General features: G+C 43.3%; 1 protein-coding gene across 6 annotated transcripts in view; it reads left to right on the top strand.

Moving 5' to 3' along the window:
- The window catches only part of LOC311033526 (transcription factor COE3), a 124793-nt gene that overhangs the window by 77559 nt on the left and 35565 nt on the right, over nt 1–11669 (top strand). For 4 of the 6 annotated variants that reach the window (XM_084041073.1, XM_084041070.1, XM_084041072.1 and 1 more), the window contains exons 7-9: nt 5729–5810; nt 6693–6810; nt 10781–10914. In XM_084041073.1, the coding sequence (XP_083897199.1) occupies nt 5729–5810; nt 6693–6810; nt 10781–10914 (334 nt within the window). The remainder of the gene's footprint in view (nt 1–5728; nt 5811–6692; nt 6811–10780; nt 10915–11669) is intronic. The other 2 variants (XM_084041071.1, XM_084041069.1) reach the window with 1 other exon arrangement.

The raw sequence follows: 11669 nt of genomic DNA, 5'->3' as shown, positions 1-11669 counted from the left end.
AAATGTCCCCACAAGTATAGTAGAATTTGGAAAATAGAGGTGAGGATCTCAGCAAGAGAAACGCTTGTTTTCTGGTTAAAATTAAAACAGATTAATAAAGTTTTTGTTGGGGTTAGGTTTAGGATCAGGGTTACAGTTATGCCTGATTTATACTTAGTTGCGGGCCGATGTCTTGCACCGAAAATAGCGGATCTACAAGCTCCCAACTTTTTGCTGCGCGACGTGTTGTGAGCGTGTAGATCCGCTGTTTTTGACTTAAGGGTTGGGGTTAAAAATGGCCGAAAAGGAAAAAAACGCTCTTCATAAAATTTCCATTCTAAAATGTTGATGTTGATGTCCTCACATGTATAGTAATACAAACGTGTGTGTGTGTGTGTGTGTGTGCGTACAGTATGTTCACCGTACAACGTCTGGAGGGTCTTGTAATTTGAGCCACACATAATTGCTCTAGTATAGTGCTATGGGTGTGGCCCGGGGATGACATCATTTAGAGTGGTCCTCGCAGCCGGCTGATGAAAACGCTGAAGTCAGACTTGCATATTCCCCAACGCAGGCTAAATTAGCTTTAACGTGCACCTCTCAAACCTCGCTCCCCGGGAACAATTACAAGGATCGGCCATACGCCGTTTCTTCCATTCAGAAATGAAAGGCCTTTTGAAGCACTTACATGTTGCTCCCGGAGGACAGGGTGAGCGGTCGCTTGTAAAAAATGTTCCAGGTCTAAAAAAAAACTACAACGCCATGGTTTAGTTCAGAGGGTCTCAAACATTGGCATGTCAAGGACTCCCAAATTGATATGTATTTGGACGCTCACCCTCATTTGAAAATACATTTTGCCAGGGACCACCATAAGAGAAGTTTTTTGTTAAAATTGTTAAAAAGCATTCAACATTTCATAGATTTTTTCGAGATTTTTCAAAATATTTAGAAAACAGCTGATCTACAAGACCACAATGTTCCACATTGCTCATTCACTTCCCCACCCATGGCTATTTTCGAATAGCCATGGTATAAAATAGGGTTAAAGAGCTTAAAAGGTTAATTTACTCATTTAGCTGGGGGACTCCCTGGAACCCCCTCGAGGACCCCTGCGGGGGTCCCTGGACCCCTGTTGGAGAACTGCCGGTGTAGTTGATCTACGTTTGGTTCGGCATCACCTTGTGAAGCTCAAGTCTCAACGTTGTGTCATAATGAACAGATTGAAACGACTCACATAGGAAGTGATTCCAGGCTGTATAGAATAAAGACAGGAAGCCAGGGTTCCTGCCACCGAGGCAGAGCTACATTAGGCCGTGTCAGAGCCCACACAACCGCCGTGTAATTGATCGCAGGGCAGCGTAATGAGGTGACGGCTTTCCAGCGGCAGACTCTGTCTCTCTCATTATCTTTACCTGCTTTTTAAAAGCAGCGGCGAGGGGAAAAAAGAATAAGGTTATACAACTAATAACAGAGCCCTGGTTGAGGATGTCTATTCATTATTTATGATGTTTTAACAGCTTTTGGATAGGGGCAGGCTGTGTGTGTGTGTGTGTGTGTGTGTGTGTGTGCGTGTGTGTGTGTGTGTGTGTGTGTGTGTGTGTGTGTGTGTGTGTGTGTGTGTGTGTGTGTGTGTTGGGGGACTACTCTCTTATACATTCTCCTCCTCTTTGCCACTTTAGGCATTTACCAGCTTATAGACGGTGATGTGGTGCCTTTATTAAACTTTATTTATCCCGGTAGATTCAATGAGCTTGAGTGGTATATTTCAGCAATGCCTTGCTCCACAGTTACACACGTTCACACCTGGGAGCTGCCCAGTACAACCGCAGTCTCATGCTGTTGGCCACTATGCAGCTACACTGGAGCGTTTGGGGTGTTTACACCATTTTAACCCTGGAGTCACTATTATTTTCTTTTATATATATATATATTTTGGGGCTTTTTCTACCTTTATTGATAGGAACAGTAGACTGACAGGAAATGGGGAGAGAGATGGGGGGGTTGACACGCAGCAGAGGTCGCCGGGATCGGGAGTTGAACCCGCGACACGCTGTCAGGCTGGACTACCAGCCTAGGTGCCCAGACGGCTACGCCAACCGTCCCTATTTTTTATTTTGAGCAAGTCATTATAGGTAAAAAAATATATAAAAATATCTACAAGCTCACAACAGTCACATCGCCACAAAGTACACAGGTCTTAAGTGGTTAAGTGCTTTGGTCAAGGGCAATTCAACGATGCATAGTAACTGTTGCATTCACTTCCCCACAAAGATTTCCCCTGCCAGTGTGGGGGATCGAGTTGGGAACCTTCTGGCCACAAGCACTACCCTTTAGGCCCAAATTGATGCTGTAAGGTACAGTAGCAGAGGTAGATTGAGATCCCAACAACACTGGTGTACTGTATGTATTGTTATGTTAACGATGATGTTGGTACGTGACAGTTTTAATTAACAGATATCCAATTTCATAATTTGAGACATATTAAACTATTGATCTATGACCTGCTGTACACTCCTGGTGAGCAAGTTCAAGCCAGTTAGGTTTTAAGACATGAAAGATAGCAGAAGGAAAATAAAACATTCTAAAATATGAAAATGATGACTGAATTTAGAACAATACAATGTATTGAAATAACTGAACAGAACATGTTAAACTATTATGACACAAATAATAAAATAAATACTGAAATAATATTAATGAATTACAATTAAACAACAAACTGAAATGTGTTATGAGTTGCAGTTCTGAAATTATGCATCTGCCAGGAGAAATGCCAGCCACAACTACAGTACAAACTGTGCTCTCTCTCTCTCTCTCTCTCTCTCTCTCTCTCTCTCTCTCTCTCTCTCTCTCTCTCTCTCTTAATGTGATCATTATGCCTCTCCATCGCCTGTCTCCTGTAAACTCTCATTACACTCCTCTAGCAGTCTGGATGTGAATGCAACACGGCAAAATTACTGCAAGGCTCAAGAATTATGCTGCCTCCTGGTTTGAATATTCAGCCTGGCAGAGTGGGCCCATGCTACATATCTGCCTAACAGGTGTACAGTGGCTGTAGTGGATAAACACCATCATGGTAAACAAACTGTAGAGGGATTCAGAGAACTAACTTTCACATCCAGGAGGCGTCAGTCAGGCCTGTAGGTTATCTGTACGTGACGCAGAGCGCGAGGTAAAAGTCAATGATCTTGGCTCTGTTTTGCCAGAGTTCAAATAGTTGACCTCGCTTCGTATGGAGCGCAGGATTGTTCACACTAGCTAGCACCAGCGACAGCCTGTGGAAGGAAATTCTAAAGTTCCTTCATTTGCATCTGGAGAGTCCAGGAGCGTTCCTATGAGACGACTTACCACTACGCCTCTGTAGCCTGCCCTGAAGTAACTCAGTAGTACACCTTGAAAACATACCACTTTACTCCATGCATTCTCCTCTGATGCCCCCCCATCCATCGCCAGTCTCATCATCCCAGTACAAGCAGCCACATCCCTCCCTCCTTCCGACACGCTATCTGTCTACGTGTCTATCTAGCTGTCCATCTATGAGTCTAACTATCTATCTATGAGTCTATATATCGCTCATCCCTCGCTCCAAAGGGAGCCAGCTCAGTCTTTGATGTGCAGCAGTCTTTTCCATGAGAGGGACCTGGAATCTAACATTCCTTGTCAACTCCTGCCCAGTGGCAGATGGAGGAGCTCTGGGCCACTGAGACTGCACATCATACAGTATAACACCCCCCCAAACACACACACACACACGCACGCACGCACGCACGCACGCACGCACGCACGCACGCACGCACGCACGCACGCACGCACGCACGCACGCACGCACGCACACACACACACACACACACACACACACACACACACACACACACACACGCACACGCACACGCACACGCACACACATTCTTCTCACACACTCTTCCTACCCAACCCTCCACTCCATTCTGTCTCAGTCTCTCTGTCTCTCCATCTCTCTGTCGCCCTCTCTCTCTCTCTCTCTCTCTGTCTCTCTCTCTCTCTCTCTCTCTCTCTCTCTCTCTCTCTCTCTCTCTCTCTCTCCCTCTCTTAGCTATAACCGAGTCACTATGGACCTCACCCCATCTCTGTATTCCACTTATTTCTGTTACCTTGTGTGTGTGTGTGTGTGTGTGTGTGTGTGTGTGTGTGTGTGTGTGTGAGTGTACCGAGCTTGGGAAGCTGTATCAAAATCTCTTTAACTCTGAATTTCACGACACGTCCTTCTGAAAGGGTTATGGCCCAAATTCCAAGTGCCAAATGGTGAACTGTGCGTGTATGGGTGCGTGCGTGTGTGTGTGTGTATGTGTGTGTGTAGCTATAGTGTTTGCGTCGTGCATGCATGCGTGCGTGCGCGTGCATGCAGACTCCTGTCTCAGAGCTTTGGTTTAATTCCATGGCAGAACACGGCCCAGCGTTGGTCTGATATCGGCGCGGCTGGTCGGCTCACCAGCTCCTTGTCTCCAGCTGCGTTTTAATTCAATCCCTATTGATCCATATCTCTACTCCCAAGGACTCCAATATCATATGAATGGAGCTCAGGGATGGGTTCCCCATATTATTGTATTCCATTGCCATAAAGGGCATTAGCAGCCTACAGAGCAGCCCGGATCAAGTTTCAGTCGATACTCGCTAAATAGAGTGTCCATTTTTTCTCTCTCTCCCCACAGCGTGTCATTAGAAAATGTCCGTATTTCTTTAAACAACTTGGCTCTGTGTGATTTAACGCCCGCCGCCTGTCGTTGCGCCTCGGCCGCCTCCACAGCTTTAAATATACATTTTCATCGAGCAAACGGGAAAATCGCTTGGCTTCCCGCAGCGTGTTTTTAAAGATATTGTTACTGTCTTATTAAGGCAGAAATCAATGCAGGCTTCAGAGAGAGACGCCATTTATATCTCCTGGACTTAGCCCAGCCGTGCTCTCCTCTAGGCTCCACTCCCAGCATGCTTTGCTTTGCAGGGGCAGCAGCGGAAGAAGAAGAGGAGGTATTCTGCCGAGGTTATCCCTTGGTTAATGTGACATGGCTGTCTGCGACCTTGCCGCTTGTTAACTGCCCGGATTATTATTGTGATAATGTGGCAATTAAACAGAAAGCGCTCCATCAAAACAGGCGGGGCTTATGGTCCGAGAGATGGATGGGCAGAGATTACCAGGCAGTGGCAAATGCATTAAGGTGGCAATCCATTCTGGCTATATGGCTAGGAGTCTGCACTCCACCCCCAATCCCCCGCCCCCCAGCCCAGCCCCCTTGTCAAGTCCTCCCCGGCTCCCCACAACCCCCAACACTGTAGCGTTATTACAGCCCATCCTCATTGATATCCATTCCCAATCGATACTCCTCCAGCGCTGTAAAAACAGGAGTAAATCAACACACAGGAGCAGGTTTTTTCTATGTAAACGGAGCAAAAAAAATCTAAAGATGGCTCTAATGAAATGCCATAAGTCTGGAGGAAGACTCGTACTGTCTTTATCTGACAAAAGACAATAGAAAACACGGTCATTCGACTTGAAATTTTTATTATTTTCCCCACAAGAGGAGATAGCAGTGATGTGAAATGGTATCTCTGTGCTGGCTCTTAATAAATGTGACGGATTTCAATTTAATCAAATAAGACTCCTCCCACAGGTGGAATGGAGGTCTGTGGAGATCTAATGGTTTCAAGCAGTAAAACCCTAATGTAAAGACTAATGTTCCATGTCTTCTGTTTTGTCCTTTGTGCTTCTCTGCAGATTCTTCCTGAAATTCTTCCTCAAGTGCAACCAGAACTGTTTGAAGAATGCCGGCAATCCTCGGGACATGAGGAGGTTTCAGGTAATAATAATAATCTAACAGCCTTCACTGTTAGATTATCTTGCGTAGCCAGATGATCAGAGATCTCTGCCTACTGATTGAAATTCTTTATTAGGAGCAGTGGTGTAAAGTAACTAAGTACATTTACTTGAGTACTGTACTTAAGTACAATTTGGAGGTATTGTTACTGTACTGGAGTATTTCCAATATTCAATACTTCTCATCTCAGAGAAAAATATTGTACTTTTACTCCACTACAATTATTTGACAACTTTAGTTACTGGCTAGTTTCTAGATTTTTTTTATTATTACAAAACATACATTAACCACTTTCAGCCCTATATAATAAAATACAAATAAATACTGTACAAGCTCATAACAAGCTCACAACGCGTCGCAAAACGACGTGTTGTGATCTGCTATTTTCAAAAGATTTTCATTCATTTTGAAAACTTGAAATGGGATATTCTGCACAATAACTACTTTTACTTTTGGTACTTTAAGTACATTTTGATGCCAATCATTTTGTAATTGTACTCATTTTGAATACCAGATTTTTACTTGTAACTGAGTATTTCTACATTGTGGTATCGATACTTTTACTTAAGTAAAACATGTGAGTACTTCTTCCATCACTGATTAGGGAGACGTACTGTAGCATCTAGTTTTCGAGGGGGTCCTAAAGACAATTTAGATACTATGTCTGGTGACATCTCAATTCAACGTAGGGGCTAGAACTGGGTGGAAACAATTCAGAAATTAAAAAAAGAACTGCACTGCAGAACCAATGCAAAGAATATGGGGTGAACCTTCATATTGGGACGTTGGTGTAAATTGTTGATACAGGTGTCTTGGTCAGGAGTCAGTACTGTATGTCCAACATCTCTGAATGTGTCTCACCAGGTGGTGATTTCCACCACAGTCAATGTGGACGGTCACGTCCTGGCCGTGTCAGACAACATGTTCGTCCACAACAACTCCAAACACGGCCGCAGGGCTCGGCGTCTGGACCCATCTGAAGGTAGGCATGCCACGTCACTGTGACCCAGCCTGGAAGCAGGCACAATACTACCCAATTACTCTTAATTGTATATATTTTTTTATTCTTAGTTGCATCTCTTTTCGTTTTTCCTGTCTTGTGTTTCTATCTGCAGTACTGCCATGTCAACTGAATTTTCCCTCGTGGCATCAATACAATCTTCAGTGTTCATTTAACTCTGAGAGTGTACAAAATGGACACTCTTTCTGGAGTCAGAAATTGATCATTTTACCGTGTAGCAGAGCACAGCACCAGTTCAGACTTTCAGTTATGGGTCAAGTCACTCAACCCAGCTCTGTCAGATTTGGGTAATCTTACTCAATTCACTTCCTTACGACCTGTGTCTAACCATTTACATTTCTCAATTCAGAAGCAGATTTAGGTTTAAGTTTGCAACTGACTAATTATCCATGAGGGGATGTAGTAGTGGGGGGGAAATCCCTATATCAACAACACATGTAATCAATAGTAAAGGAGGCAGGACTAAAAACAGCAGTGTCCATAATGAAGCTGTAACCAAATATTCCCATAGATGTAGAACATGCTTGATAGAGAAGTGTTTGGCAAGGGAATAAAAGTAAAAACAGAAAGATTGTGAACCTGGACAGCGATATTGCTGTTGTATTTACAATAATATTACAAAACAAAGCGACAGTAACATACTGTAATACGTAGCATAACATAATACTTTCTTTCTCTCATACAGTAGATAGATCTCTGAGGGAGGAATGGCCAGTGAACTTGTCTATATTCCTTTGCCTTACAGATCAAACAATTTCATTATTCATAAATTATAAACTTAACGCTCAAGCAGTGAAGGGAGCGATGACATTTTCACTGAAGTGGTGATTTTTACTACAACTTCCCTTATATTAAAACAGGCCTGTTTCCAAACTGTAAAAACCAAATGTGACGTCACATGGAATCATAACCCTGAAACAGACCGAGGCGCCAAAAGCTGCTGCAGATGCATGTTCTCGTTTGATTTAACCTACTCAGAACACCAGATGGGTGGGGTTTATCACATCAGAACAAGACAGAGACAGGTAAAACCCCAATCGCAAATGAGTCTACAAAACTGACTTACAGCCTTTTTACGGTTTGTGTAAACTACTTCCCACTGTACTGTCTGTCCTACAGTAAGCATCAAACCAAACCCATCTGTTACATTGCATTACATCACATCATACACTTTAAACCTGGCAACCCTATTTTGGGCATGTCATTATAGGTGAAAATTGTCAAAACATTTTGAAAATGTTTGACAATAATTGTCAATTATAATAATTAATAATAATAGCATATCTAATGCAACATCATCATACAACTAAGCAGAAAATACGGCTTGGTTAAATAAGATTAGAACTTTTTTTATTTGACCAGATAGGATTGTATCAACATTACAATCCTAAGCATGAACATCCTAGATGTGCCAAGTCCCTTATAGCCCGAGTTTGAAGTCTGAAGAAGAAACTTTTTCAGAGTACCTAATTCCCTTCAGACTTAAAGCCAGGTCTGTGTGTTTCACTGAGCACTTAAAACATTCATGTTTAGACACCTTGAGCAGCCTTCCCTGCTTACATGGACTTGTCAACATCTCAGCCAGAGTACAGAGCCCGGGTCCTGCAGGGGCCATGGAGCCCATTGTGTCGCCGACTCCAGGAGAGACTATCAGTGTAGCCAGGGCCCACGGAGGGAAGCTCAGGGCCTTTCATCTCAGCCAGATTGGGATGTTTTCAAAGGCGATAAAAGCATAACATCTGCTCCTGTCTTTGTTATGTACGCACCCCCTCCCTCCCCCCCTCGATAAAAGTTTCCACCGTCGGCTTCGCGCCATTGTGCTCCCCTCGTTTATCCCGATTGTAGAAACCCGCCACCGCCACCCTCTGCCCCCCCCCCCCCACACCCCCCACCCGCCGTTCGGCTGTTTGTTTACTGTTGTGACAAAGGGAAATTAATAGGGATGACTGTCGAGTATGAGGGAGAAAGCTGGAGTTCCGCAACACCCTCAACAACTGTTAAATGCTTTGGGAGCAAGTTGGATGAATTGCGGTATGTTAAACAGGCTCTGGAGAGGGGCTTTCATCTGTCAGCTCTGAGCAACTTTCAAAAGGTGGATTCTCAAACTGTGCGGAAATGTGCATCTTGAACTGGCTTCTGCTCTTAAGGAGGGAGACTTTCTGACTGATCTTTCAATGTGAACGTCTCACATATATTTCTGATGTTTTAGCTTAAAGCAGCACATACTGTAGGAGCAAGGTTAGTTTAGTTTAATTTAAGTTTAGTTTAGGATTAGTTAACAACTTTCATCCTGGTGGCCCTATTTTGGCCATGTCATTATGGGAGAAGTTTTGTTTAATATTTTTTAAGAAAATAGCCGATCTACAATGCTCACAACGCGCCACGATGTGACACGTGTGACACATGTGACTTGTGTGACCTCAGCTATTTGTGCCACTCGACACCATTGTGTGACAAATTATGAAATAGAGCTTAAGTGGTTAAGGTTATGTGCGCAATGATAAAACATAAAGGCAGTGATAAAGCATAAAGGCAGTGATAAAATGACATTCCTGATTTTTTTTTATTAAGGAACATGTTTGTGCAGGCAAGATAAGAAAACAAGGAAAATTATTGTTTTATAATATAAAACAGAATAAAATGCATACTGTCAATATCTATAAGGGGCTTTAATGAGATCTCACATCACATACATACAGACACAGCTCTGTCCAGACACTGAACTGTCACTCGCCGCACACATGACAGAGTCATTGAGTGCTGTATCATAAATCATGCCACAAACTGCAGTAAACTAGGTAGCGTGGCTTCACTGTCTGGAATATCAACCCATTATCCCTATAAACCTGTTGTGTCCGGGAATGGTTGTAAAGAGCGTGGAGCCTGAACAACCATTTGATTTCAGGCCACATGGTGCTTCCTGCAGTGCAGATATGCAGGAGACAGGAGCATTCAGTCAGCCTGTCTGACTCTGTTGTGCCTACACACAGTCTAGTCTTCTCGGAGACACACTATTGTTTATATTGAATGCCTTATTGATCCCTGTGGCAATGAAAAAACTAATAATTGTTGCATTTATTATTAGTGGACTGTTACACCACTGGCAGAGCCGTCTCGTGTGAGGGGAGACATATATACAGCATGCACTTTAGGGACTTCAGGAATATGAATAGTATCTGTTTGTCCTTGATACAGTAATAACATTGGAATGGAATTGCTTTAGCAAATAGTGTCTTTGGTTAACACTGTGAGGCAAATGTTTGGCAGGCTCCTAACCGTTGCATGTCATAATTTCCCCCAAATTTGCAAATGTCTCTAAAACATACATTCTCCAACATTTTCAAAAAGATTTAAAAATAGAGAAAAATAAGTTTTTCTTTTGAACTTAAAAAAAAACAATTATATTTATTTCATGAATAAATAAATCAGCAAAAATTGTAGATCTACAACCTCACCCATGTTTTGAACTTGTGGATCGGCTATTTTTGCGACACCATCGTAGTACAATGTACAAAATAGGGCTTAAGTAATGTTCAATTAACTCTGTGGACACAAATGGATCCGCACTGAGGATTTCACTGTGCATGTTTCTACGGGACATTACTTAACTTTTCCTCTCTGATGTGACATGAGGTGACAATGACACAGCACTATCAGCAGGCTCAAGGAAGCTGCTTGCTCCTGGCCTGTGTGACAACATATCTCACTTGAATCCAAATGGTTATTAAAAATGTGAATGTATACAATGTGGTGTCTACTCTACTGTATGAGGGCCTGTATGAGGGTCTGTCACTTTCTTTTCAGTGTCCCTTTACACACACTGAATCCTGTTCCTTCTAACAAGTTCCTCCTCAGTTCTGGTGTGTCCTGTACTGCAATGCTCGGTAACACTGTGTGGCTCACTGCTCTGCTGTTGTCTCTGTTTCCGAAGCAGCTACGCCCTGCATCAAAGCAATCAGCCCCAGTGAGGGCTGGACGACTGGAGGAGCCACCGTCATCATCATAGGAGACAACTTCTTTGACGGCCTGCAGGTTGTCTTCGGCACTATGCTGGTCTGGAGTGAGGTGAGGGCAAAATCCCTGAACACCAAATACCTGTTGACGAAACATAAATCTGTCGCACTCTGATCAGTTTTCTCACTTTCTTTTAGCAAATACCTGTTGTTTTAGTGGAAATCATGTTGCTGTAAAAGAAAAAAAATAATTTGAATTTGTACTATAGTATAATGGGGGTTTGAACAGGTTTCAAAGGCCCAATGGGAACTCACACTCTACTTTTTTGTAAGTTTGGGTTCCTGGGAGACATTCTTTTGGGTCTCGAGCTGAAAAAGTTTGTGAACCCCTGCTCTACATAAATGACTATGTACATTTTCAGTCAGAACAAGTCAGAAAAATGACAAAGAAAAACACAAAAAAGTGCACAGTGAAAGCACATTCACACATACACGTGCACACATGTCTGTTTCTCTCCCTGTCTTTCACATGCACACATACATACAGACACACACACACGCACACACACAAAATACACTCAAAACGCACACATACTAACTAACACCTGCATCTCAAAGTGCACCGTGCGGCGAGGTCTCTATGTCCCCGAAAATATGTAGATTTTCTGGGCGGTTTAGATGTAGACTTGGAGCATGGTGCTGCGCAGAAGGCAGGCCATGAAATATTGAAGTAGGTGCAGAGGAGCAGAACACCTGGTAGGGAGCGGAGAGGAGCCCGTATGAAACCTTCTCACCGGTCCCGCTCGGCGTCAGATGCCGTCCCCACGCAGGCCCACTGGAAACCGCCGCATTACTTCAGACGGCGCT

The sequence above is a fragment of the Gymnoscopelus microlampas genome (assembly GCF_963454915.1).
Source record: "Gymnoscopelus microlampas genome assembly, chromosome: 18".
NCBI lineage: Eukaryota > Metazoa > Chordata > Actinopteri > Myctophiformes > Myctophidae > Gymnoscopelus > Gymnoscopelus microlampas.
This window is presented reverse-complemented; position numbering and strand designations above follow the sequence as displayed.